Source organism: the organism of the source record quoted next, unplaced genomic scaffold, assembly GCF_019419815.1.
Source record: "Pyrus x bretschneideri cultivar Hongxiangsu unplaced genomic scaffold, Pyrus_bretschneideri_v1 Contig42, whole genome shotgun sequence".
Classification (NCBI taxonomy): domain Eukaryota; kingdom Viridiplantae; phylum Streptophyta; class Magnoliopsida; order Rosales; family Rosaceae; genus Pyrus; species Pyrus x bretschneideri.
Genome location: NW_025999746.1, coordinates 4,062,539 through 4,087,130, shown reverse-complemented (window position 1 = coordinate 4,087,130; position 24,592 = coordinate 4,062,539). Strand labels below are relative to the sequence as shown.

The 24,592-nt window shown below is 37.0% G+C and overlaps 2 protein-coding genes and 1 pseudogene across 2 annotated transcripts; 1 reads left to right on the top strand and 2 right to left on the bottom strand.

Moving 5' to 3' along the window:
* The first annotated feature begins 13,477 nt into the window (after positions 1-13,477).
* Positions 13,478-16,687, top strand: LOC103929971 (annotated as a pseudogene).
* An 82-nt stretch (positions 16,688-16,769) lies between these two features.
* LOC103929972 (mitochondrial phosphate carrier protein 2, mitochondrial) lies at positions 16,770-19,803 on the bottom strand. The gene is made up of 6 exons (XM_009339247.3): positions 19,325-19,803; positions 17,828-18,189; positions 17,693-17,736; positions 17,385-17,599; positions 17,169-17,293; positions 16,770-17,065 (listed from the first exon to the last, which is right to left on the bottom strand). Exons 1-6 carry the CDS (start codon positions 19,610-19,612, stop codon positions 17,020-17,022), a joined length of 1,080 nt encoding a protein of 359 aa, XP_009337522.2. The 5' UTR covers positions 19,613-19,803; the 3' UTR covers positions 16,770-17,019.
* A 1,193-nt stretch (positions 19,804-20,996) lies between these two features.
* On the bottom strand, positions 20,997-24,200 carry LOC103927153 (mitochondrial phosphate carrier protein 3, mitochondrial-like). Its single transcript, XM_009336046.3, has 6 exons — positions 23,731-24,200; positions 22,168-22,526; positions 22,033-22,076; positions 21,725-21,939; positions 21,509-21,633; positions 20,997-21,405 (listed from the first exon to the last, which is right to left on the bottom strand). The coding sequence occupies exons 1-6, from the start codon at positions 24,022-24,024 to the stop codon at positions 21,360-21,362; spliced, it is 1,083 nt and encodes a 360-aa protein (XP_009334321.3). The 5' UTR covers positions 24,025-24,200; the 3' UTR covers positions 20,997-21,359.
* Between the last annotated feature and the right edge of the window lie 392 nt (positions 24,201-24,592).

Here is a 24,592-nt window from a genome sequence, read left to right as displayed (position 1 = left end):
GAGGAGTGTAGTTGTAAAAAATCATCAAAATCGGAGCTAAAATAACCATTAAATTGTGATTTTTCATTTATAACCGTCGAAAACTTTTGTTCCGTTACGTAATCTCTGAATGTTTGTTTTTCACGATTTTTTAAGTATGCAATCTTGGAGTGTGTACAAATAAGTTTGACGGTTGGATCGTTGAAAAAAGTTTCATAAAATGCATATTGCGTCAAAACGGTAGATTAAACAAACACTTAAAGTTAATATTACACTTCTATTAAGTATAAAATAAGATTTTGTGATATCTACTAGTGTAAATATTTTAAATTAAAGATCAAATTTATTCATTACATTATTATAAGGTCGAGGAGTGTAGCTGTAAAAAATCATCAAAATCGGATCTAAAATAACTGTTAAATTGTGATTTTTTGTTTATAACCGTCGAAAACTTTTGTTTCGTTACATAGTCTCTGAATGTTTGTCTTTTACGATTTTTTAATTATGCAATCTCGGAGTGTGTACAAATAAGTTTGACGGTTGGATCGTTGAAAAAAGTTTCGTAGAATGCATATTACGTCAAAACGATAGGTTAAACAAACACTTGAAGTTAATATTATACTTCTATTAAGTATAAAATCTGAATGTTTGTTTTTTATGATTTTTTAAATATGCAATCTCAGAGTGTGTACAACTAAGTTTGATGGTTGGATCGTTGAAAAAAGTTTCATAGAATGCATATTGTGTCAAAATGGCAGATTAAATAAACACTTAAAGTTAATATTATACTTCTATTAAGTATTGGTTAGACAATATTTAGTTTGTGTGATGAAATTTTCATTGTACAATTATCTTTTTGTTTCTTTATCACATATTTTACATGCGTTATTATCTATTAAATCAAACAATTATTTATTTAATTTTTTAAAAATGTATTCTATTTAAATACATATTATTTATTTATTTATTAAACCATACAATTATTATTATTTTTTTAAATCGTAACAAATTTTTTTTGGGGGGGGGGGGGAATTTAAAATTTTAGTAGAAAAAAGAAATGGAAGCTAAGCCATCCAAAAGAAGATTGAGAGCCCCAAACCGTCTCTCTGATTGTACCAACACCATTTCCTCCATCACCGCCCTAGCCACTGCCGCCTCTTCGCAGTCCTCGTACTCCTACACTGTCAAGCTCAAACGCTAGAATCCCAAGCTCGCCTCCGTCACCGATAACCTCCTCTCCGCTTTAGACCCTAAGCCCTCGATAGTTTCGCCTCTGATACCCTCCACTTATCCTTCCCTCATCCTGTCTCGTCCTCCGTTTCTGGTAATTTCTTTGCTCCGTTTTTTATTTCTCCATTTCTCGCCTTGGGTTCGGGTGTGATTTCTGCTTTGTTCTGGTTTTAATTTCAATTTGGGAATCTAGTGGTTCTGGATTTTTCTAAAAGAAAATGAGGTCGCTTGGAACTTGTCTGTTTCGATCCTTAATCGTACCTTAAATTTATTGATATTAGTTGAAATGTGTTGCTCTGTGTTTGCATTTGAGTGCGCATTTTGAATGCTTTGTTTGAATACTTGAACTAAACTTGATGCTATTGTAGACATCGAAATTTCGGTGAAACAAATGTTCACCAATGCATTAAAGTTTTGACGTGTCAAGGCATACATGGCATACGCCACGTGTTGTACAAATTGTACACATGGCGTGTGACTCAACAAAATAGGAAGAAATACCCTTGAAGGATTAAAAAAGTTTTTCTTCTCATTTTTGGGCAATGACAAGGCAAGCACATTTCAATCCATTGAGGATCAAAACAAGTTTTTCTTCTCATGTTGGGCAATGACAAGGCAAGCACACTTCAATCCATTACGGATCAAAGCAAGTTTTTCTCATTTGGGCAATGCCATAAGTTACACCACTTCAAGTTTAAAATGGTGTTAAGTGGGAAATTAGGCCATAAGTTACACCACTTCAAGTTTAAAATGGTATTAAGTGGGAAATTAGGCCATAAGTTACACCACTTCAATTTCAATATTGCTAAGTGGGAAAATTAGGCAATGGTGCTTGGAAAGGAAAAAAATATTTTGTGGTGGTGATTCATTCTCAAAGCCTATAAATAGGCTTCTCCATCAAGGTATCAAGCATCAAGGAATTCACAAATACATTTCTCTACTCCCAAAATTAGAAGAGGAATTCCCCAAATCCTTGAAGCTTTGAAACTCCAAAGCTTCCAACCATCCAAATTCCCAAGAATTCCGAAGGATCAAGAAAGCTCTCTTCGTTCTTCGTTAAACCATTATTCAAGATCAAGCCCCGACGGCCCTTGAAGAAAGTGTTCATCCGTTCATCAACTGTTCATCCTTAGATCAAGCCCCGATGGCCCCTTAGATCAACAAACAAATCCACACATCCATTCTTCAAGATCAAGCCCAAAAGCCCTTGAAGAAAACCAACTGTTCATTCAAGATCAAGCATCGACGGCCCTTGAAGAAAACCAACCGTTCTTCAAGATCAAGCCCAAAAGCCCTTGAAGATCCGCTCATCCATCAACCTTCAAGATCAAGCCCCGAAGGCCCTTGAAGAAACTTTCATCAACCTTCAAGATCAAGCCCAAAAGCCCTTGAAGAACTCCCACCAACTCAAGATCAAGCTCCGACGGCCCTTGAAGAAAGTGTTCATCCGTTCATCAACTGTTCATCCTTAGATCAAGCCCCAAAAGCCCTTGAAGATCCGCTCATCCATCAACCTTCAAGATCAAGCCCAAAAGCCCTTGAAGAAATCCACACAACCATTATTCAAGATCAAGCCCCGACGGCCCTTGAAGAAAGTGTTCAACCGTTCATCAACTGTTCATCCTTAGATCAAGCCCCCGACGGCCCTTTGGATCAACAACTCATCCACAAACCAACACCCTACGAAGATAGAATCAGAGGACCAAATTTGAGAGAGATCGTAACCCCAAAATCATTAAACACAAAAATATTATTTTGTACACGTTATTCTTGTTTCTTGTTTCAAGGAATTTTTCGTGTTCACAGCTATGCTTCAATAGTGGGAACTTTAACGAAGTACTGTTCAATTTCATCAGATGGTTAGTTCATGGTGGTCGCGGAACCTGCAGATTTTGTGCATATATATATAGCACAAAGGTAGATTACAAAGTGTGGCGAGAGATTGATTTCTTTGGGGAGATATCCGGTGTATCAATGAGTCTCAATGACAAGTCTTTGTATATAGGAATTTGGGACCGAACCATCTGGAGAGAAAAACCTGCAAGATGAAGAAGTAATCTTAACTCTTGGTTTCGCCTGTTTTAGGGTTGATTTTTGTTTCTGTTTTCCTTTGTTTTTGTCCATTATATGAAAGGTTTTGTTTCCTAGTGAAAGATGTGGGTTTTCTCTTTTGTTTTTCTCAGATGGATTGTTGTGTTTTGTGTTTGGGAAGAAGGTTGGTGGAGTTGGGTTTTGGATCTTTTGAATTCAAGCTTCAAACTCCATCGTGCATGGGGGTTCAAGTAGGTCTTTCTGGTTGTATATTAGCTGTAGATTCTGATTTCGAGCAGAAGGGGAGAAGAATGATCAACGAGAAGAAGGGAGAATGCTCTCTTATCCTTTTTATTTTTTATTTTTTATTATTAATATATTTGTTGTCGGATTTATCCGACAGAGAATGCTTTACTTATTCATTATTAATATTTCCTGTCGTTTATAGCTGACACAATTTTTGTTAGTTATATGTATTTTCTGTCGGTTTTATCCGACAGAAAATGCTCTTATTTATTCATTATTAATATATTTTCTGTCGTTTCTATCCAACACAAATTATGTCGGTTTTAGAGTATTTTTTGTTGGAAAATTCATTTCCTAACGCTAGCAAATTTATCGCTTATTATATCCGTCATTGCATCCATTTTCTGTCAGATTTTGCACAATATTCGACAGTAATATATGTTTCTTGTCGGTTTTTGGACCGCCAGCAATAGATAATTTTGTAGTAGTGACCTAACTCATCCCAACCAAATCTCCTGCCATGCTTAACTACGTGCATCGCCACCAAATGAGCTACACGAATGAAATGCCAAAGGATAAAGCAAAACTTCACCAACTGGAACAAGCTCGCCATCGTCCAAATATCTTGGAGATAAACATCGAGTGCCACATCAACTGTGGCCTCCTTGTTAATCATTTGGATCAACCCCTTTGAGTCTGATTCCACCACCAACCTAATCCCAGACTTCATAACATCACTAGCAATAATCATCTCCATCATTTGCCTAATCGCCTCAGCCTCTGCCATAATCGCAGTAGCAAAACGCTCCCTACCCATCCCTCTCGCAAGCTTTAGTGTCTCAACAAAATCCCAGAGCACCCAACCCACACCACCCACCTTCTTAGCTTTCCGCCATGCAGCATCATAGTTGAGCTTTAGAATGCCAAATAGGGGTTTCGTCCATGTGAATCCATCACCCCCAACCCCATCTGTCTCACTACTACCCACATTTGGGTCCTTACTCTTTTGTTTCTTCCCCACCTCCACTACCATAGCCTCCTTGAACTCGATGACTTGTTGGTGTCATAAATCAATTGCAACATGGGGTAGGATTCTATTTCCACTTAATATAGCTTCATTCCTACGTAACCAAATTCGCCATAAATCAAACGCACCATGCTGCACTACCAATTCCGCATCCACCTCCTTATCCATTCGCTCTACCAACTTCTGCCAACCCTTCAGAAAATCATTCGCCTCCATAGATGCTATATTAATTTGCAAAGATGTCCCAGACCAGAAAGCGCGACTAAATTCACACCAAAATAATAGGTGAGCCTCAGTTTCGTCAAGTGCACCACATAGTTCACACTTATTCATAACCTGAATCCGTCGTCGCTCCAAATTATGCCTCACTACCAACGCCTTTTGACATGCCTTCAAAATAAAGAATCTAATTTTATTCGGCACCAAAAGAGACCACTTTTTCTTCCACATCCCCACCGACAAACCAAACGAACTCGACATTCCCCCCCTTTACGGCCAAACTTACCATTCTTCATCATCTCCATTACTACATAGTATCCTGAGCACACCGAATAGATCCCATTCTTCGTATAATGCCAGATTCGTTTATCATCACATCCACACCAACTAATGGGAATTGTTTGAATCAGCTCCACATCTTCTGGTGCAAACATAACAGCTAGCTCATGCTTTTTCCACCCCTGCCCTTCCGTAGCAATTAGTTCACTAGCCACCCTGATAGATTCAACGTTACCAACTCGCCATCAAAGCCCACGGACCAAAACTTGCCTCCCTAACAATATACCTTTCCATCCCTACGATGATTTGTTCTGTTTGTTGGCCTTTTGAAAAGTAGAGTTGGGGAAATATTTGTCCTGAAGTAAAATCCCAAGAACCGAGTTAGGATTATGTAGAACCCTCCAACTAATCTTGGCAAGCATAGCCAAATTAAAACCTTAAATCTTGAAAAGCCAACCCTCTAACCTTCTTACTCATCAGCAATTTGTCCTATGCCACCCAATGTCACCATTTGGCTTTAGATTTCCCTTTTTCCACCAAAATTGTGAAATAACTCGCTCCATTTCCTTTCAAGTGCCCACTGGCAATTTAAAAAACACAATAGCATGGTTCGGCATCGCCATAACAACTAATTTAATCAACACTTCCTTCCTTTTAGGGGAAATAAATTGCTCAGCACAACCGTTAATTCGGCTTTCAATACCACGACGTATTAATTCAAACTCCGCCTTCTTTGAGTGCCCAAAATCTGCCTGAATCCCCAAGTATTTGCCGAAACCATCTCTAGCTTGAATATTCATTTTTGTAACGATTCGCTTCTTTTGTTTCTTCAGACAACCCTTCCCAAAGAATATTGAACTTTTCTCCAAGTTAATAATTTGCTCAGAGACCTTACAATAATCCCTTAATATTTTAACCACTTAACCATCATCCGTCTCATTAGCTTTACAGAAAATCACCAACATCCGCAAAAAACATGTGAGTTATAGGTGTTGCATTTGTCGCCAACTGCCCCCCATTAATTAACCCCTTCATCTCATGCTTCCAAATATATGATGAGAGAGCTTCCACACAAAAAAGAAATAAGAATGGTGACATTGGATTTCCCTGCCGTAAGCCCTTCTCAGGTTGGAAATAACCTGATGGTACACCATTCACCATAACACTATAGGTAGTGGTGGATGCATTGAGGGGCTAGGGGGTCAGCTGACCCCTCCCCCAAAACTTTGGTGAATGTCCATAGATACCTTGGGTACTGCCTTTTTGAAGATTAGAGTTGGCTTCATATATCCTCCAACTGACTTCAGGCCTACCAAGACTTGGTGAATGTCCATGGATACCTTGGGTGCTGCCATTTGCATACATTAATAAGTGTGCAATATGCATTTCCAAATGACTTCAGGCCTACCAAGACTCGATGAAATGGTGATATGCACGCTATTTCTGATAAAAAAAAATATAATATTATTTCCTGGATCCGCCACTGATTGGAGGACGCTGTAGATATGCATTCCTGAATCCAGTCACAAAATTTAGGATAAAATCCTAAATGACCCATAACCTTAGTAAAAAAACCCCACTCCATTCGATCATAAGCCTTCACCATATCTAGTTCAATTGGCATACTACCATCCACCCCTTGCTTTAGAGTATGCAAGATTTCATGTACTACCAAAAATATTATCATGAATTTGACGCCCCGGTACAAATGCTGACTAATTTGAACTAATAACCCGGTCCATCACTTTTTTTAATCTCATCGTCAAGACCTTAGCAATGATCTTGTATACAACATTACCTAGAGAAATATGTCTCATCTCAGTCATCTGCCATGGATTCTTCACATTCGGAATTAATACAATATGTGTATGATTAACCTTCTGAAGCAACAACCCCAAATGATGGAAAACTTTCACCATCCAGATAATATCCCCACCCACCACATCCCAATGGTCCTGAAAAAACCCAGCCATAAACCCATTTGGTCCTAGTGATTTTGTTGTCGGAATTTGAAACACTACTTCCCGAATTTCATCATCCGTGAACGAACGGATGAGCTCCTCATTATCCCGAGCATTCACCTTTGGCCCCACACAACCGCCACTACCCTTCCTTATCGTAAGCATCCTGATTGAAATAAAGCATTAAAATAATGAAATGTTATTTCCTGCATACTTGACAGAGTCTTCTGCTATGCACTGGTATTATATTCAAACCCATGTAATTGATTATTCCTCATTCAATGTACCGTTTGAGCATGAAAGAATTTAGTATTTTTTCAGCTTCTTGGAGCCATGTATTTCTTGATTCACCTTTCAGTAATGTTCTTCCTCTTAATAGCCATCAAAAGCTCATTTTCCTTAACATTTATTTGCTCTTGTCGAACGTAGGTCCACAATCCCCTAAACCTATTTATTTTCGTTTTTTATTTTGTGCAAAGTGACTTTGAGCAACGAAACTTTAAACTTCATTGCGCAAAGTCTTTACAAAAAAAATAAAAATAAAAATAAAAAATATTATTTTTAAATCTTTGCGTGACGTAATCCAAATATTTCATCCCCTAAACCAATTTATTTTCGTTTTTTATTTTGTACGTATAACACTTAAGAAACTGAACAGTATATATATACAAAAAAAATAAAAATAAAAATAAAAAAATATTATTTTTAAATCTTCGCGTGACGTAATCCAAATATTTCGTCCCCTAAACCAATTTATTTTCGTTTTTTATTTTGTACGTATAACACTTAAGAAATTGAACAGTATGTGTGTATATATATATATATATATTTATTGAGTAGCTTTAAATTTATTATTTTAGTTCGGATCAGGTTTTTGTTAGAAAAATATATTATTGTAGTTCTGATCGGGTTTTTGTTAGAAAAATATATTTTAAATTGACGATCGAATTAGTTCCTTGTATTCATATAGGGTTAAGGAGTGTAGTTGTAAAATATCATCAAAATCGGAGTTGAAATAACTGTTAAATCATGAATTTTCTTTTATAACCGTCGAAAAGTTTTGTTCCATTACTTGATATTTGAATGTTTGTTATTTTCCGATTTTTGGCGCATATGATCTCGAAGTATATACAAACATGTTTGACAGTTGGATCGTTGAAACTAGTTTTGTAGAATGCGTATCCCATCAAAACAATAGATTCACTAACACTTAGAGTTTATTTATACTTTCATTAAGTATAACATAAGATTATGTGGTATCCACTAATGTAAATATTTTAAATTGAAGATCGAATTCAATCATTGTATTCATATAGGGTCAAGGAGTGTAGCTGTAAAAAAAACATCAAAATCGGAGTTAAAATAACCATTAAATCATGATTTTTCGTTTATAACCATCGAAAAGTTTTGTCTCATTACTTGATTTCTAAATGTTTGTTTTTTGTGATTTTTGGCGTATACGATCTCAAAGTATATATAAACAAGTTTGATGGTTGGATCGTTGAATGGTGTGTATATATATTAAGTAGCTTTAAATTTTTATTTTGTACGTATAACACTTAAGAAATTGAATGGTATATATATTCATTAAGTAGCTTTATATTTATTATTGTAGTTTGGATCGGGTTTTTGTTAGAAAAATATATTATTGTGGGTTTTATGCAAAAAAAAAAAAAAAAAAAAATTTGAAGGGAGTAAAGTCACATTTCAAGTAAGTAAAAAAAATATATATAACTTGTGCAATGCCACAATGGGGTCGTTGCGCAAAAACCAATAGCACGACGCTATAATGTATACATGTGACATCCCACATCGCCCAGAGGAATGATCCTTTTATGTATATTCTCATCCCTACCTAGCATGAGGCCTTTTGGGAGCTCACTGACTTCGGGTTCTATGGGAACTCCGAAGTTGAGCGAGTAGCGCGTGAGAGCAATCCCATTATGGGTGACCCACTGGGAAGTTTCTCGTGAGTTCTCAAAAACAAAAACCGTGAGGGCGTAGTTGGGGGCCAAAGCGAACAATATCATGCTACGGTGGTAGAGCGGGCCCGGGAAGTGATTCGCACCGGGCCAGGATGTGACAAATTGGTATCAGAGCCTAATCCTGGCCGTGGTGTGCCGACTAGGACGTCGAGCCCCTAAAGGGGGTGGATTGTGACATCCCACATCACCCAGGGGAGTGATCCTTATATGTATATTTCCATCTTTACCTAGCACAAGGCCTTTTGGGAGCTCACTGGCTTCGGGTTCCGTTGGAATTCCGAAATTAAGCGAGTAGCGTGCGAGAGACCAGAAATGAAACCGTGAGGGTGTGCTGGGAGCCCAAAGTGGACAATATCGTGCTACGGTGGAGTCGGGCCCGGGAAGTGGTCCCGCCCGGGCCGGGATGTGACAATACATGTGTCGCGCAATCCATTTTATTTTTATTTTTTATTTAATTTTTTATTATAAATTTTAAAATATAGTCGTTTTCATAAGTTTTTATTCGACGAATATCAATGTTTCGTCTCCTAATCCTTATTTACTTATTTTTATTTATTTTTATGTTTTATATTGTTAAACTAAATTATTTCTTTATTTTTTATTATTTTCTTTGCGCGACAAATACACATTTGGTCACCTAAATCTTATTTATTTTAATTTATTTATATTTTAAATTGTAAATGACACATCCCGACCGGAGTCAAGGCATGATGGCCATCACTTGAAGGTGACGTAACCAAAGTGCGAATGATGCAGGGAAAAAATGTGGATAAATTAAAATCAAAACTAGAACTTAATTAAACTAGTTAAGTGAGTGCACACTAGTGGTTACAACCCATAAACTACAAATATTCAGAGCATAGATAACATAAGGGTAAAGCAGTCGAATGAGAGAAGTACTTATTACACAACTGGAGATAAGTTCCTACGTTAAAATGTAGATATGTCAAAATCACCGGGTAATCCTCGAGTGCCACATAGTAGGTTAGCTAACTAGGACCTGTAGGGGCGAAAAATAGAAGGGTGAGTGGGCACAAAAATAAAGATTATAAAATCTATTTGTTTTCTGAACATACTAACCCCTCGCTATAAAACAAATATAGTTTCCCGAAAATCGTACTACGTATAAGTATGAAATCAAATGCATGCTAACAGTAAAATATCTTAACGATAATATAAATATAATCATGTGCTCAACAATCTATACTAGCACGCAGTCGAAGTCACCTAATGTGACATGTACGATTGCACTTATTGCTCATCAATCCATGCTATGAAATTTGGGCGGGCACCAAAAATGGGATGCGAGAAATTTACGCAACCAATATTTCGTCATGCAAACTTGTATTCTTCGTCGCGCAAAGTGATATGGTTTTTAAAACCAAAATAATTCCACCATTTTCTCAATGTTTTTCTTACTCTTACCTCTCCCCAAATCCGACCCTTTCTCTCACACTCACTCCTCTTACTTAATCTCTCATCTCTCTCTCACTCACACTCACTCTTTTATCTCTCTCTCACTATCTCCTCTAAATCTCTCATACTCACTCCTCCCTCTCATTCTCACTTGCTCTCAATCTTGCCAAAAGGTATACTCCCCAAATTTTAATTTTTTTTTTTCCATTAATACATGTTTTTGGAGTTAGTTTTGAGTTTGGTGTGGGGTTTGGGGTCGAGTATAGGGTGAGGAGTGGAGTTTGGGGTTGGATTTGGAGTATAAATTTTAGGGAAGATTATGCCAAATTTTTGGTATTATTTTATGTTATTTTTTTGTGACCATTTTTTTTTTTTTTTTGTAGGGAATCGTCAAGGCTTTGAAGGCTAAAGTTGACGATTATGTCGCTATCAAAACATATCCCCCGTCACTACCACCATAATAGACTTATATTAGGATTTTATTATTGTACTTTGTTAATTTATGTGTACATTTTGAATATATTATATATAGGATAATTTTATCACTATTTTCATATGTAATTTTATTTTGAATATGTCAATTTAAATTAAAGTAATTAAAAAAAATAAAATCATACAATTAAACTAAATTAAAAAAATAAAATTTTGAAAAATCTTGCCCAACCAACTATTTCGTTGAGTAAACAATGAATATAATTAAATTAATATAAGAGAAATAATAAAACAAAAAGTCAAAAACCGTGCGCGACAAAATATTTCGTCGTTCAAAATATTAAATTAATTTATTTTAATTAAAAAATTAAAAAAGAAAAATCTTTGTGCGACAAATATTAATTTTCGTCATGCAAACCTTATCTTCACGAGCTTTGCGCGATGAACCATGAGCGACCAAAGTTTTGTTGCGCAAGGTTTTGCGCAATGAAATTGTACTTTGCGCAAAATGTTTTTTGTAGTAGTGATATGCGGTTGTTAATTAATAACCCAAATGCAAGCTCTTTGGAGTAGCGCATATGATAGATTAGCCTAATAATTAGCAATTATGTGTCTAAAACATCTTCTCTGCTCTTATATATATATATATATATATAGCTAATCAACTTATAATATAGTGTCGGCATGCATCTTCTCTGGCTCTTATATATGTCAGATCACGACTCTATCTGCCGACTGTATCGGACAAATCAAGGACCTGTAGTCATCTTCTTTGAAATCTCGTCCACTAAATATTACCAAACGTGTTGAGATAGTACGCAGTTAATTGGATGCCAAGCTAGCTATTTCATGTGCAATTTTGTCAACCTGATTTATTTGTACAGTGAAACTTAATTAGGAGGGTCTGGTCACTTGTCCACATTAACACTTATTGTCCAAGTCATAAGTAAAATAATTTGTATTTTTAACAACCGACATTACAAATCGTATCTCTAATAGAAGTTGGATCTACTTATATGACAATCAGATGTCGCAATCTCCATGCACGCCCGTATCTAAATAGATCCAAATCATATAAAAGTCATTCAAGAGTCAAGTCCAAATTAATTTTCTTTGGACACAGCAGATTGAATTTTCACATAAACATGTGCGTCATATCTTGGATCAGTTCGATTTTATGATGCGGGATGTAAAAGCAAAATTTATTTCCAAGAAACAACAACGTCGATTGATACAAGTTGTTCAAACTGAAGTGTTCTTCTGCTTGCATACATAAATTCGACATTGCATGAGAGAAGTCTACTGTGTACGCATAAACAGATGGACTCTGGCCTGTTGACAAACTTCTCCCATAAATAATTAAAGAAAAAAAATGATCTGAAAATGTTGAATTAAAAAGATGTTCGTATATAAACGTTTTGCAGTGAAAGCAATGCATGCATGCATGCATGTAGCCAAATACAGTAAGCACGTTTGCGGTTGTTGCTTGCCCTTCTATCTTTTGTGTAACATCACAATGTTTACACCTATCTTTTCCCTCCACCTACTTTGGCTTTTAGATTTTCTTCTTCTTTCTTATCGTGTTCCAACTTTCAATCATGTTTTCTACCTTTTTTTCTTTTCTTCTACAGACTACAATTTGATTGATCAATTAACTACTGGTACCTATTCAACGATGGCTACGCTAGTTTTATCATCGATTATTTTATTATTATTGACGATTTTAAGACCTAAGATAAATTTCTAGGAGCATAACTCACACTTAGCAACAGGTAGCATTATACTCTAGTATAATTCATCTCTACTTGTAAATGGAAGGTCGACGCATATAGATATATACTGGGATGTGTAATTTTTATGACCGAGTCCATGCACAAAGTACTCTAATCGGAAATCCCCATCAACATCGGCGTTTAAATGGCTCATGGGCTCCTAAGATGAGGGCTCAATGCAACCCTTCTTCTCTAAATTTGGGTCCACGTTTGAGTTTATCGTTGCCACAAAATTGAATTGGTTAATTTGGGTTGGACATGTGTACCAACCCAGTCCAACTAAACTAAGCTTTAGAAAAATGAAAAACAAGAATTAAAATTGGGACAAGTTAGTACCAGCATGGTGGTCTGATGATTAAATATACTTTTTAGATATTTGTTAAAACTCAGCCAAACTAAAATGTTATATTGTAATTTGTCGGGTTGCGGTTTTGCTGAAACGCTGATCCAATCCAGACCGTGCCCAGCCTTACAAATTAAAAAAATGAAGAAACTAGCTTAACACAATTTTGTTTTTAATACGCACGATATTATCTACAATATGAAGTGTGAGAGTATGTTAAGTCTCACAATAAGTGATAATTTGGTTCGTATTTTCTTTTAAGTGAGAATTGATTCTAAAATCTCTTACTTACAAATCAATAAGAATACCATTAAACTGTAGTAGTAAGTAGGGTAACGTGAGCCCTCCTTGCTACAACACGAACATGGGCCAAACCCGTTACAACTTACGTACCCAAGACAGTTCACATGTAGCCCAAGCTAATCCCACTGTGGCTAAAACATTTCCAGTGAGGGTCTCTGACTTCTGTCCCTGTTTTCTAAAACCCTAACAATTGGGTTTAAGCTCCGCAATCCAAATCCCTAAAACCCCACTGGGTGAATGAATCAACTCGGATAATGGTGATTTCGAGCTTTGGAAACGCTTGCCGGCCCCATTTCTGCCTCCGTACTCCTCCGTTTCACTGCATCAGCAAGGTAATTTCACACCTGCATCTGTCAAATATATATACACACATGTATATATATGTGAGTTGCTTTATGAGCCTTTCGTTTCAATCAGTTTCGGGTGCAATTGAACTTAGTCGCCGCTGATGAACCGGAGGGCCTGTTTAAGGACAACAAAAGCAGTAATTCTGCCAATGGAAGAAGCAAGTTTCGATTCTTCGATTTAATTTTCATGCCTGTGATTTGGGTTTCGTGGTTTGGAGCCTATAAATGGTTCTTTTTTTTAATTTATTTATTCTAACTTTTGCTTTGAATTTTTGGGGGTGTAGAAAATGTAAAGATGCCGGTGTGGAAGAAGCTGAATTCCAAAGAACTTGGGATTACTACTTCAATGATCGACAAGCCAACCCGAAAAGTTCTTAATGGGCTAAAGCGAAGGGGTGCGTGTTAATATAACGTTTTGATGGTGATCTAGTTTGAATTTGGTTTGTAACTTTGTATTATTAATGTGGTTCTTATTCTATTGTAGGATATGAGGTATACCTTGTAGGAGGTTGTGTAAGGGATCTTATATTAAACTGTACGCCAAAGGACTTCGACATAATAACTTCAGCTGAACTGAAGGAGGTTTTGCTCTGAATTTTTTACTTTAATGTTATCTAGTTGTCGATATCGTAAGTTGTTTCCAGCTTGTAGCCTTGTAGCATCTGCAAATGATATTTTCAGCTGACAAGAACATTTTCTTGGTGTGAATTAGTTGGCAAGCGGTTTCCTATATGTCATGTGCACATTGGTGATAGAGTTATTGAGGTTTGTTTTTGTTGTAATTCTAAGCTATTTTTCAACTAATAATGAACTATTAATCTAATGCATTGGGAGTGCTATAATTTCGTACTCAAATACCACGAAGTTCCTTGTACATTAGCACACGGGCACAACACACTCATCTATGCACGTTGTTCTAATGTCATGTTAATTTTGCACTCATATCAGGTCTCAAGTTTTAGCATCTCCGCACGAAAGTCTGGCAGAAACTTAAGTAGTGATTTCGGGAAACCAAATCACTGTGATGACAAGGATTATATGCGTTGGAGGAATTGTTCACAGTGTGACTTTACAATTAATGGGTTGCTTATAAAATCCTTTTTACTTGAAAGTTGGCACTTAAAACTCTTCTTTTTATTTCTTATAGTCTTCCCTTTTGTCTTTTGCAGGTTTATGTTTGATCCTTGTGCAAGGATCGTGTACGACTACATGGAAGGCATTGAAGATATTAGAAAAGCTAAAGTGTGCTTGTATTCTTAGTAGTTGTGGTTTCTTAAATTATTTTAGCCTAGATGGCAAATACATTGTCCTCACATCATCTTCTTTGGGTCTAGGTCCAAACCGTGATACCCGCAAGTACTTCTTTTCGAGAGGATTGTGGTGAGTTTGTATTTGCAGTTTGATTTGTTTTGTGTATGTATACATGGGTATTGCTAAATGCAGTTTGTGGAGATGCTAAATGCAGTCACTTGGCAAACACTTTATCAAGTTTATGGAGATGCTAAAATCAGATTCTGCATTTTCTGCAGCTCGCATTCTACGTGCAATAAGAATTGCTGCCCGTTTAGGATTTTGTATTTCCAAGGAAACAGCTCATTCTGTTAAGAGTTTATCTTATTCAATTCTTAGGCTTGATAAGGTATTCCAAGAGCTCTTTGACTTGAAGGCTTCTCGTGGAAATGAACTACATGCTAGCGTATGGTTCTGCTGAAGCTTCTTTAAGTTTTTATGGAAATTGGGACTCCTAGAACTACTTCTTCCTATTCAGGTACGGGTCTCATAATAAACTTTCTACTTGTCCACACACAGTACAATTAGTTCTAATACGGTATCATCTTGCAGGCAGCATATTTTGTTCGCCATGGTTTTTGTAGACGCGACAAAAGAACTAACATGCTTTTGGTAATTATTGTTGCTTAATCTTTCAGTTACTTGTTGCATGCTTATTCATTAATGATTATAGTTCGAAGAGGCATTGCCTTGAAGGGCATGATTTCATTAATTCTTTGGCTTTCCGCATGCAGTCCCTTTTTTCTAACTTGGATAAACTTCTTTCGCCTGACAAGCCATGCCACAGTAGCTTATGGTAAGATGTTCTCAAAAACAGAATGCTCATTTGTTTGCATATGTCATTAATAGCAAGAAATTGGAAAGATAAAACAGTGAAATCGTTTAATCGTGTATACTTGCACGGTATGAGCTCTGCTTGGAATTAGATCTATGGAGCCTTATTCTTGCCATTCCATCCTAGTTCTTCGTAATTTGTTTGCTTCTTTTTCTTTTGGGTCTGAGTGGTCTAAGCATATTAAATTGCATATTCTCTTGTATATTAGACATTTTAGGATATTCCTTCAAGCTCATTACAATTTGGACCAAATGAGACTCAACACAGGTTTACACTTCCAGGGTTGCGATCTTAGCATTCCACAGTGCACTATCCGAACAACCTCGGGATCCATTGGTGGTTGCTGCACTTAGCCTTGCAATTTACAATGGTGGGGATATGTTAGAAGCAGTAAGCATAGACAAGAGAGTCACTAAAGTACATGATGTTGGCTTTCACGAATTATTAGAAAGTCAGAATTTGAACCCTCGAGCATTGAGAGATGGAAGTTAAGAATCTCGCAGCATCTCTTATGCGTGCCCTCAATAATGACTGATGAGCAAATAGTCTCTCAGGCAATGGCAGGGTACCCACAAGCACCATATTCGGATCTGGTGAGGGCTTCCTTTTATTTTTCTTATCCTGATGAAGTTGCATGCTGATATAGTAACTCTTCTTCTCATTTACTGAGAAACTGCAAAGGGCACGCCTTATTTGATTTAATATCAAATCGCAGGTACTTATCCCGTGGGGGTTATCTTTGAGAGTCTGCTGGATTTTCAGCTGCATAACGTTTGGCGCAGAGAGGGGATTCATCCCGAAGCAGGGCAGCACGATTGATTACGAGTCAGTAGCTCATGGAGCTCAGCCCGAAGTTCGGCATATTTTCGCAAGAGTTGTGTTTGATACCATATATCCTCTTAGCCTAAATCGTGATAATTCGCAAACATGAACACATGTGAGAACAAATTTTCAATATCTTATAATAGTAAAATGTGGGAATCGTTTATTTCCTTTTGTTCCCTTCTCATATGAGCTCTTGGCAGTCCATTCATCTGACCGTAGACGATTAAACAGTTATTGAATACCGGGATGTTGCCTCAATTCAAGGTAATTTTTTATTTCTATGTTACATGTTCATCCATGGGGAAATTGACCCCAGAAATCTCCCTTTTTATCAAATCGAGCAGTATAACGTGAATTATACATACAAAATTACTGTATAGAATACGGTCGTGTAGAAAACAGTAATGCAGGATCAATGACACCCTAAATTGAATCAACTCATCACTTTGAAAAACTTCCCAGAGCTGAGACACGGGGTTGTCAGCTATCCGGTATGGATTCAATCCTTGGCAACCTCGGCGGCGACGGGACCACCAGTAGTCGGCCTGAAAAATGCAATTGACCACACATTGTCACATTTCATCAGCCAAAAAACGGAGCATTTTTGGAAGAACGAAACGAAAGATGAGGAATAGAGCAGAAACTTACAGCCCTAAAAGAACTTTGAAAGAATCATAGAGAACCCATTGACCTGCGGTTAGGGTTCCGACCATGACGATACGCAGAGGAAGGCCTCGGGTGAAAAGACCTAATAGTCCCAGATTCTTCACGGCCTGCAAGACATCAATCACATTGAAATTAAAAACTAACTATTACGTACGTGTTAGTAAACGCAGAGGAAGCCAAGAATACACGAACACTCACATCGCCAACGGTTGCTCCCTTTGCATTGTTGAGGAAGGAGACCAAGTTGTCAGCTGGGTGTGAGACAACAGCACAGAACACACCAGCAATATACCCACTAGCAAAGCTCACACCCAGCTGCAAGGGTATGCTGCATTGCTCTTTGGGTGTTGAGATTACATGCTTGTACATGAGCTCGATAGTAGTCTCGAAAGCTGCGAATTTCATCATAGTATCTGTAGAGATCATGACCATTTTTATATACGTATTAGTAAACGCAGGAGAAGTCATGAATCAGAATAAAAATAGACGGAAAGGCTTCAACTCACAAGGAATCTGACGTCCCCAAAGCGGAACCATCCCTTTATACAACCTACAACATAATGAAAACTCATTAGCAACACCATATCAAAACTTTTCACACACAATATTCCTCCATCAAGTGTTTCGATTTCAGTTCATACCCAAGAGCGCCTTCAGATTTGATGATCTTTGGAAAGCCATCAGCCAAGCCTCTGGCAAAACTGGGCTGAGTTTGGACACGAACTTTGACGGCTTCCATAGGACAGAGGGCAACATCGGCAATGACTTCAGCTGATGCAGAACCTGCAAGGTAGATCAATGTTTTGTACTTGGCTGCGTACTCAGGGCCAGCAATGTCTGAGTAGTACTTCTTGAAGAACTCGTAGAATCCGTACTTGCCGGCTCCCTGGGCACTGTAACCAACAAAAGTTGGTGCCCAACCTTTGAAGAAACCTCTTATGCCCTGCTCCTTGAGCATAACTCTGAATCCGGATGTGATGCTATTGTACTTGATTGGGTCAATCTGAAGAAGGGTTTAGGGTTTAGAAGCATGATAACTTCAGTAAGCTTAGAATCAACACGAGTAACGCCGCAATGTCCGTTTGCAGATTGCCATTCAAACTCTCTATAAAAAGAAGTTTGAGGGGGACTTGCCGACGATTGTAGTTTTTGTCTTAAAATGTATGTTGCAGTTAGTTTCATTGTAGCACGACAAAGAAGAAATATCAGAGATGTTGGTTAAGTGTGAGCTGCTTGCACATGTGTTGAGAGGGTCTGAATAGCATTTCTCTTTGCAAAGATATGAAATGGGGCACTTTGATGTGTAAATGTAGAGTTGATCAGACTAAGTGATGTTACAATTAACGTTAACTACTTAATTGTGGGGGACGATAGCTAATGTTAATAGAAAATATTACATTTCATCGAAGTTAGAAAGGTATTTCAAAATTAAGTTTAATATTTTTAGAGCATTACATCATCTTTAAAGGAAATGTCAAATTAAAACAGTTAAATTATAATTGATGACTGATGTGGTAATCTAAAATCTTATGTTGAATTTTGTTCTCGAAACGAATTGTCAGAAGCTATTTTCTTATTAATACAAGGGGTTTAAATGGTTGTATTTATTAAAAAAACTGTTAAAATAAAATTTTTATGATTGAAATGCAAGTGGAATAAGGGGTCCACGATTAAAATTAATTAAAAATAAATTTGAAATTGATTTCAAATTTGACTTCTAATCACAAAACTTCAAATCTAGTCAACAAATAAAACTTTCATCAGAAGGATTTTAATATCACATATGCACAGTGACATTTCCACTTAGAATTTGACATATCATTTGGAAATGTTCTTAACTGTTATATAATATTTTATTTTGTTTACTTTTAGAAGCATTTTAAACCTTGTTTATTCGTGAATCATAATTAATGACTATCAAGTTACATGAACAACAAAATTTTGCTTACTATTTACTCCCAAACTTGTTAAACAACAAACAAATTGTTAACGAAACTCATGAATTCCAAAACCAAATGAAAATTGAGTTGGTGTTGAATACCGCATAGAATCGATAAATGAACACTACAAAATTGGATGCTTGCTCATATTTTCAAAAACCAAAAGAAAAAAAAGAAAGAAGCGAAGAAGCTGATCACCTGCATATTACACTTGATGACATCGATAGGCGTGACGGCCGTGTGAGTGAATCCGGTGCTCAACATCCCTGCTACTCCGCACGCCGCGTAGAACGCCGGCGAGTACATCTCCAACTTCTCTTTTGGCGCCGGAACCACCACCCTTTTCGACAACAAAGCCACCGCCGACGATGATGAAACCGAGGGCGGCGATGCATCAGTACTCGTCCGCATTGAAGAAGAAGAAGAAGAGTACAAGAAGCTTGGGACGAGAGAGTGGCGATGAGCGTTGCTGAGGGAATCTGCCATTTTTGAGCTGTCTGAGAAATGAGAGAGGAAATTGGAGAGAGTTTTAAAACGTTGGTGGAAATACACGTCGAAAAACGTGTGCGTGGGGCGCAATTTATAACACCTTGTGGCCGGACTTGTGATTTACGGGAGAACCGAGTTGACCTAATCAAAGTTGAAGGCCTTGTCTGAGACTCAAATTATTGGTTATAGACCTTCAAGAAGGCAGCCTTCACGGTAAGCAAGGACGTAACAATTTTCGTTTCTTCCACATGATCAAAAGAGTAGTCAGACCTAGAAAGGTCAAAGAATCTTCTTCCTTTTGACCCAAAAAAAAGGGAAGAATAAGAGTATTTTTATTCATCAACCCTAGTAATAATGACGTTTATCATCTTATTCATTTTTATTAGATGAGTTTAAATTTTGAAATATATGTAACAGATAGACATATATTTCAAAATTTAAACTCATCTCATAATGATAAAGAGGGTGGTGAGCATTACAATTAGTTAAGGATGAAGAGCAAAAATGCACTTTTTTCATACAACATTTGTATCACATCTATAATAGTAGTAAGGTCCACCAACACATGCATGTTTCATCTCTATTAGGGATTAGGATTATCTGTCCTCATCTTTTCATCCCCTTCTATCCCCTTCTCTCACATTCTCTTATTTTGTCTTTCTCTTGCTATAAAAAATTAATATAAGATGTTGAAGTGGCTTAACCGTGATCGTATGGGAGGAGGAAAAAAGGGGAGATAATCCTACTCCCTCTATTAGAGAGATAATACAAATGTAGTATGAACAATATGCTAAAATAACGTTTGTTTTAATAAGTAATGATTATCCTACAATTTGGCAATAACAATTTTTTGTGGCACAGGTAGATTGCAATCCTGATTCGCTTTGTATCATATTATATTATAATATATTAATTTCAATGCATCAAATAAGGCATGGGCATTTTCATCATTTTAACAATGTTTTTTTAATAATTAATTTTTTGTGTTTTTTAATTAGTACCTCACAATAGGCTAGTAATAATGTGATTCAGTTTCTCTATTTTTAAACGCGTTCAAAATATCTTAAGAAGCGTGCAATGCCTATTATAAAAAAGGTATTTCGTACGCGGATAATAATGTGATTAAATTAGTTGTCAAATGATTGTTTTAAAAATAAAATAAAAAAATATTATCTATACTAAGGGGATAAGAGTGGGCTTAGCTTCACAATGGCCTAGCAATAATGTGATTTAATCAGTTGTTTATTAAATATTATTTTCTCTATTTTTAAATACATTCAAAACATCTTAAAAGTTATGTTTGATACCATATATCCTCTTAGCCTAAATCGTGATAATTCGCAAACATGAACACATGTGAGAACCCATTTTCGATATCATGTAATAGTAAAATGTGGGAATCGTTTATTTCCTTTTGTTCCCTTCTCATATGAGCTCTTAGCAGTTCATTCATCTGACCGTAGACGATTAAACAGTTATTGAATACCAGGATGTTGCCTCAATTCAAGTTAATTTTTTTTTTTCTATGTTACATGTTCATCCATGGGGAAATTGACCCCAGAAATCTCCCTTTTTATCAAATCGAGCAGTATAACGTGAATTATACATACAAAATTACTGTACAGAATACGGTCGTGTAGAAAACAGTAATGCAGGGTCAATGACACCCTAAATTGAATCAACTCATCACTTTGAAAAACTTCCCAGAGCTAAGAAATGGGGTTGTCAGCTATCCGGTATGGATTCAAGCCTTGGCAACCTCGGCGGCGACGGGTCCACCAGTAGTCGGCCTGAAAAATGCAATTGACCACACATTGTCACATTTCATTAGCCAAAAAACGGAGCATTTTTGGAAGAACGAAACGAAAGATGGCGAATAGAGCAGAAACTTACAGCCCTAAAAGAACTTTGAAAGTATCATAGAGAACCCATTGACCTGCGGTTAGGGTTCCGACCATGACGATACGCAGAGGAAGGCCTCGGGTGAAAAGACCTAATAGTCCCATATTCTTCACGGCCTGCAAGACATCAATCACAATGAAATTAAAAACTAACTATTACTTACGTGTTAGTAAACGCAGAGGAAACCAAGAATACACGAACACTCACATCGCCAACGGTTGCTCCCTTTGCATTGTTGAGGAAGGAGACCAAGTTGTCAGCTGGGTGTGAGACAACAGCACAGAACACACCAGCAATATACCCACTAGCAAAGCTCACACCTAGCTGCAAGGGTATGCTGCATTGCTCTTTGGGTGTTGAGATTACATGCTTGTATATGAGCTCGATAGTAGTCTCGAAAGATGCAAATTTCATCATAGTATCTGTAGAGATCATGACCATTTTTATATACGTATTAGTAAACGCAGGAGAAGTCATGAATCAGAATAAAAATAGACGGAAAGGCTTCAACTCACAAGGAACCTGACGTCCCCAAAGCGGAACCATCCCTTTGTACAACCTACAACATAATGAAAACTCATTAGCAACATCATATCAAAACTTTTCACACACAATATTCCTCCATCAAGTGTTTCGATTTCAGTTCGTACCCAAGAGCGCCTTCGGATTTGATGATCTTTGGAAAGCCATCAGCCAAGCCTCTGGCAAAACCGGGCTGAGTTTGGACACGAACTTTGACGGCTTCCATAGGACAGAGGGCAACATCGGCAATGACTTCAGCCGATGCAGAACCTGCAAGGTAGATCAATGTTTTGTACTTGGCTGCATACTCGGGGCCAGCAATGTCTGAGTAGTACTTCTTGAAGAACTCGTAGAATCCGAATTTGGCTCCCTGGGCACTGTAACCAACAAAAGTTGGTGCCCAACCTTTGAAGAAACCTCTTATGCCCTGCTCCTTGAGCATAACTCTGAATCCGGATGTGATGCTATTGTACTTGATTGCGTCAATCTGAAAAAGGGTTTAGGGTTTAGAGGCATGATAACTTCAGTAAGTTTAGAATCAACACAAGTAACGCTGCAATGTCCATTTGCAGATCGCCATTCAATCTCTCTATAAAAAGAAGTTTGAGTGGCGATCTTCAAACTCTCTATAAAAAGAAGTTTGAGAGGGACTTGCCGACTCTTGTAGATTTTGTCTTAAAATTTATGTTGCAGTTAGTTTCATTGTAGCACAATAAAGAAGAAATATTAGAAATGTTGGTTAAGTGTGAGCTGCTTGCACATGTGTTGAGACAGTCTGAACAACATTTCTCTTTGCAAAGATATGAAATGGGGCACTTTGATGTGTAAATGTAGAGCTGGTCAGACTAAGTGATGTTACAATTAACGTTAACTACTTAATTGTGGGGCACGATAGCTAATGTTAATAGAAAATATTGCATTTCATCGAAGTTAGAAAGGTATTTCAAAATTAAGTTTAATATTTTTAGAGCATAACATCATCTTTAAAGGAAATGTCAAATTAAAACAGTCAAATTACAATTGATGGTTGATGTGGCAATCTAAAGTCTTATGTCGAATTTTATTTTCCAAACGAATTGTCAGAAGTTATTTTCTTATTAATACATGGGTTTAAATGGTTGTATTTATTAAAAAAAACTGTTAAAATAAAATTTTTATGACTGAAATGCAAGTGGAATAAAGGGTCGATTATTAAAATTAATTAAAAATAAAATTTAAATTGATTTTAAATTTGACTCTTAATCACAAAACTTTAAATCTAGTTAGCAAATAAAACTTCAGTCGGAAGGATTTTAATGTCACATATGCATAGTGACATTTCCATCTAGAATTTGACATATCATTTGGAAATGCTCTTAACTGTTATATAATATTTTATTTTGTTTACTTTTACATGCATTTTAAACCTCGTTTATTCGTGAATCATAATAACTGACAAGTTACATGAGAACAACAAAATTTTGCTTACTATTTACTCCCAAACTTGTTAAACAAAATAGTAAGCAAAATTGTAAACGAAACTCATGAATTTTAAACAAATTGTTAACGAAACTCATGAATTCCAAAACCAAATGAAAAATGAGTTCGTGTTGAATACCGCATAGAATCGATAAATGAACACTACAAAATTGGATGCTTGCTCATATTTTCAAAAACCAAAAGGAAAAAAAAAAGAAGCTGAAGCTGATAACCTGCATATTACATTTGATGACATCGATAGGCGTGACGGCCGTGTGAGTGAATCCGGTGCTCAACATCCCTGCTACTCCGCACGCCGCGTAGAACGCCGGTGAGTACATCTCCAACTTCTCTTTAGGCGCCGGAACCACCACCCTTTTCGACAACAAAGCCACCGCCGACGATGATGAAACCGAGGGCGGCGATGCATCAGTACTCGTCTGCATTGAAGAAGAAGAAGAAGAAGAAGAATACAAGAAGCTTGGGACGAGAGAGTGGCGATGAGCGTTGCCGAGAGAATGTGCCATTTTTGAGCTGTCTGAGAAATGAGAGAGGAAATTGGAGAGACAGGTTTAAAGCGTTGGTGGAAATACACGTCGAAAAACGTGTGCGTGGGGCGCAATTTATAACACCTTGTGGCCGGACTTGTGATTTACGGGAGAACCAAGTTGACCTAATCAAAGTTGAAGGCCTTGTCTGAGACTCAAGTTATTGGTTATAGACCTTCAAGAAGGCAACCTTCACGGTAAGCAAGGACGTAACGAGTTTCGTTTCTCTTCCACATGATCAAAAGAATAGTCAGGCTTAGAAAGATGAAATACTCTTCGTCCTTTTGACCCAAAAAAAAGGGAAGAATAAGAGTATTTTTATTCATCAACTCCTAGTGACAATGATGTTTATCATCTTATTTATTTGGGTAAATTACAAAAAAACTATCTCAACTATTAGTTTCACGATACTATCATACCTCATCTTTTAAATTGATAATGTCATACCTCATCTTTAGAATTTGGTCCAATGGTATACCTTCCGTTACTTAGCCATGAATTTTTCAGTTAAATGCTGACGTGACATGATTCGGAATCTACTTTGTAT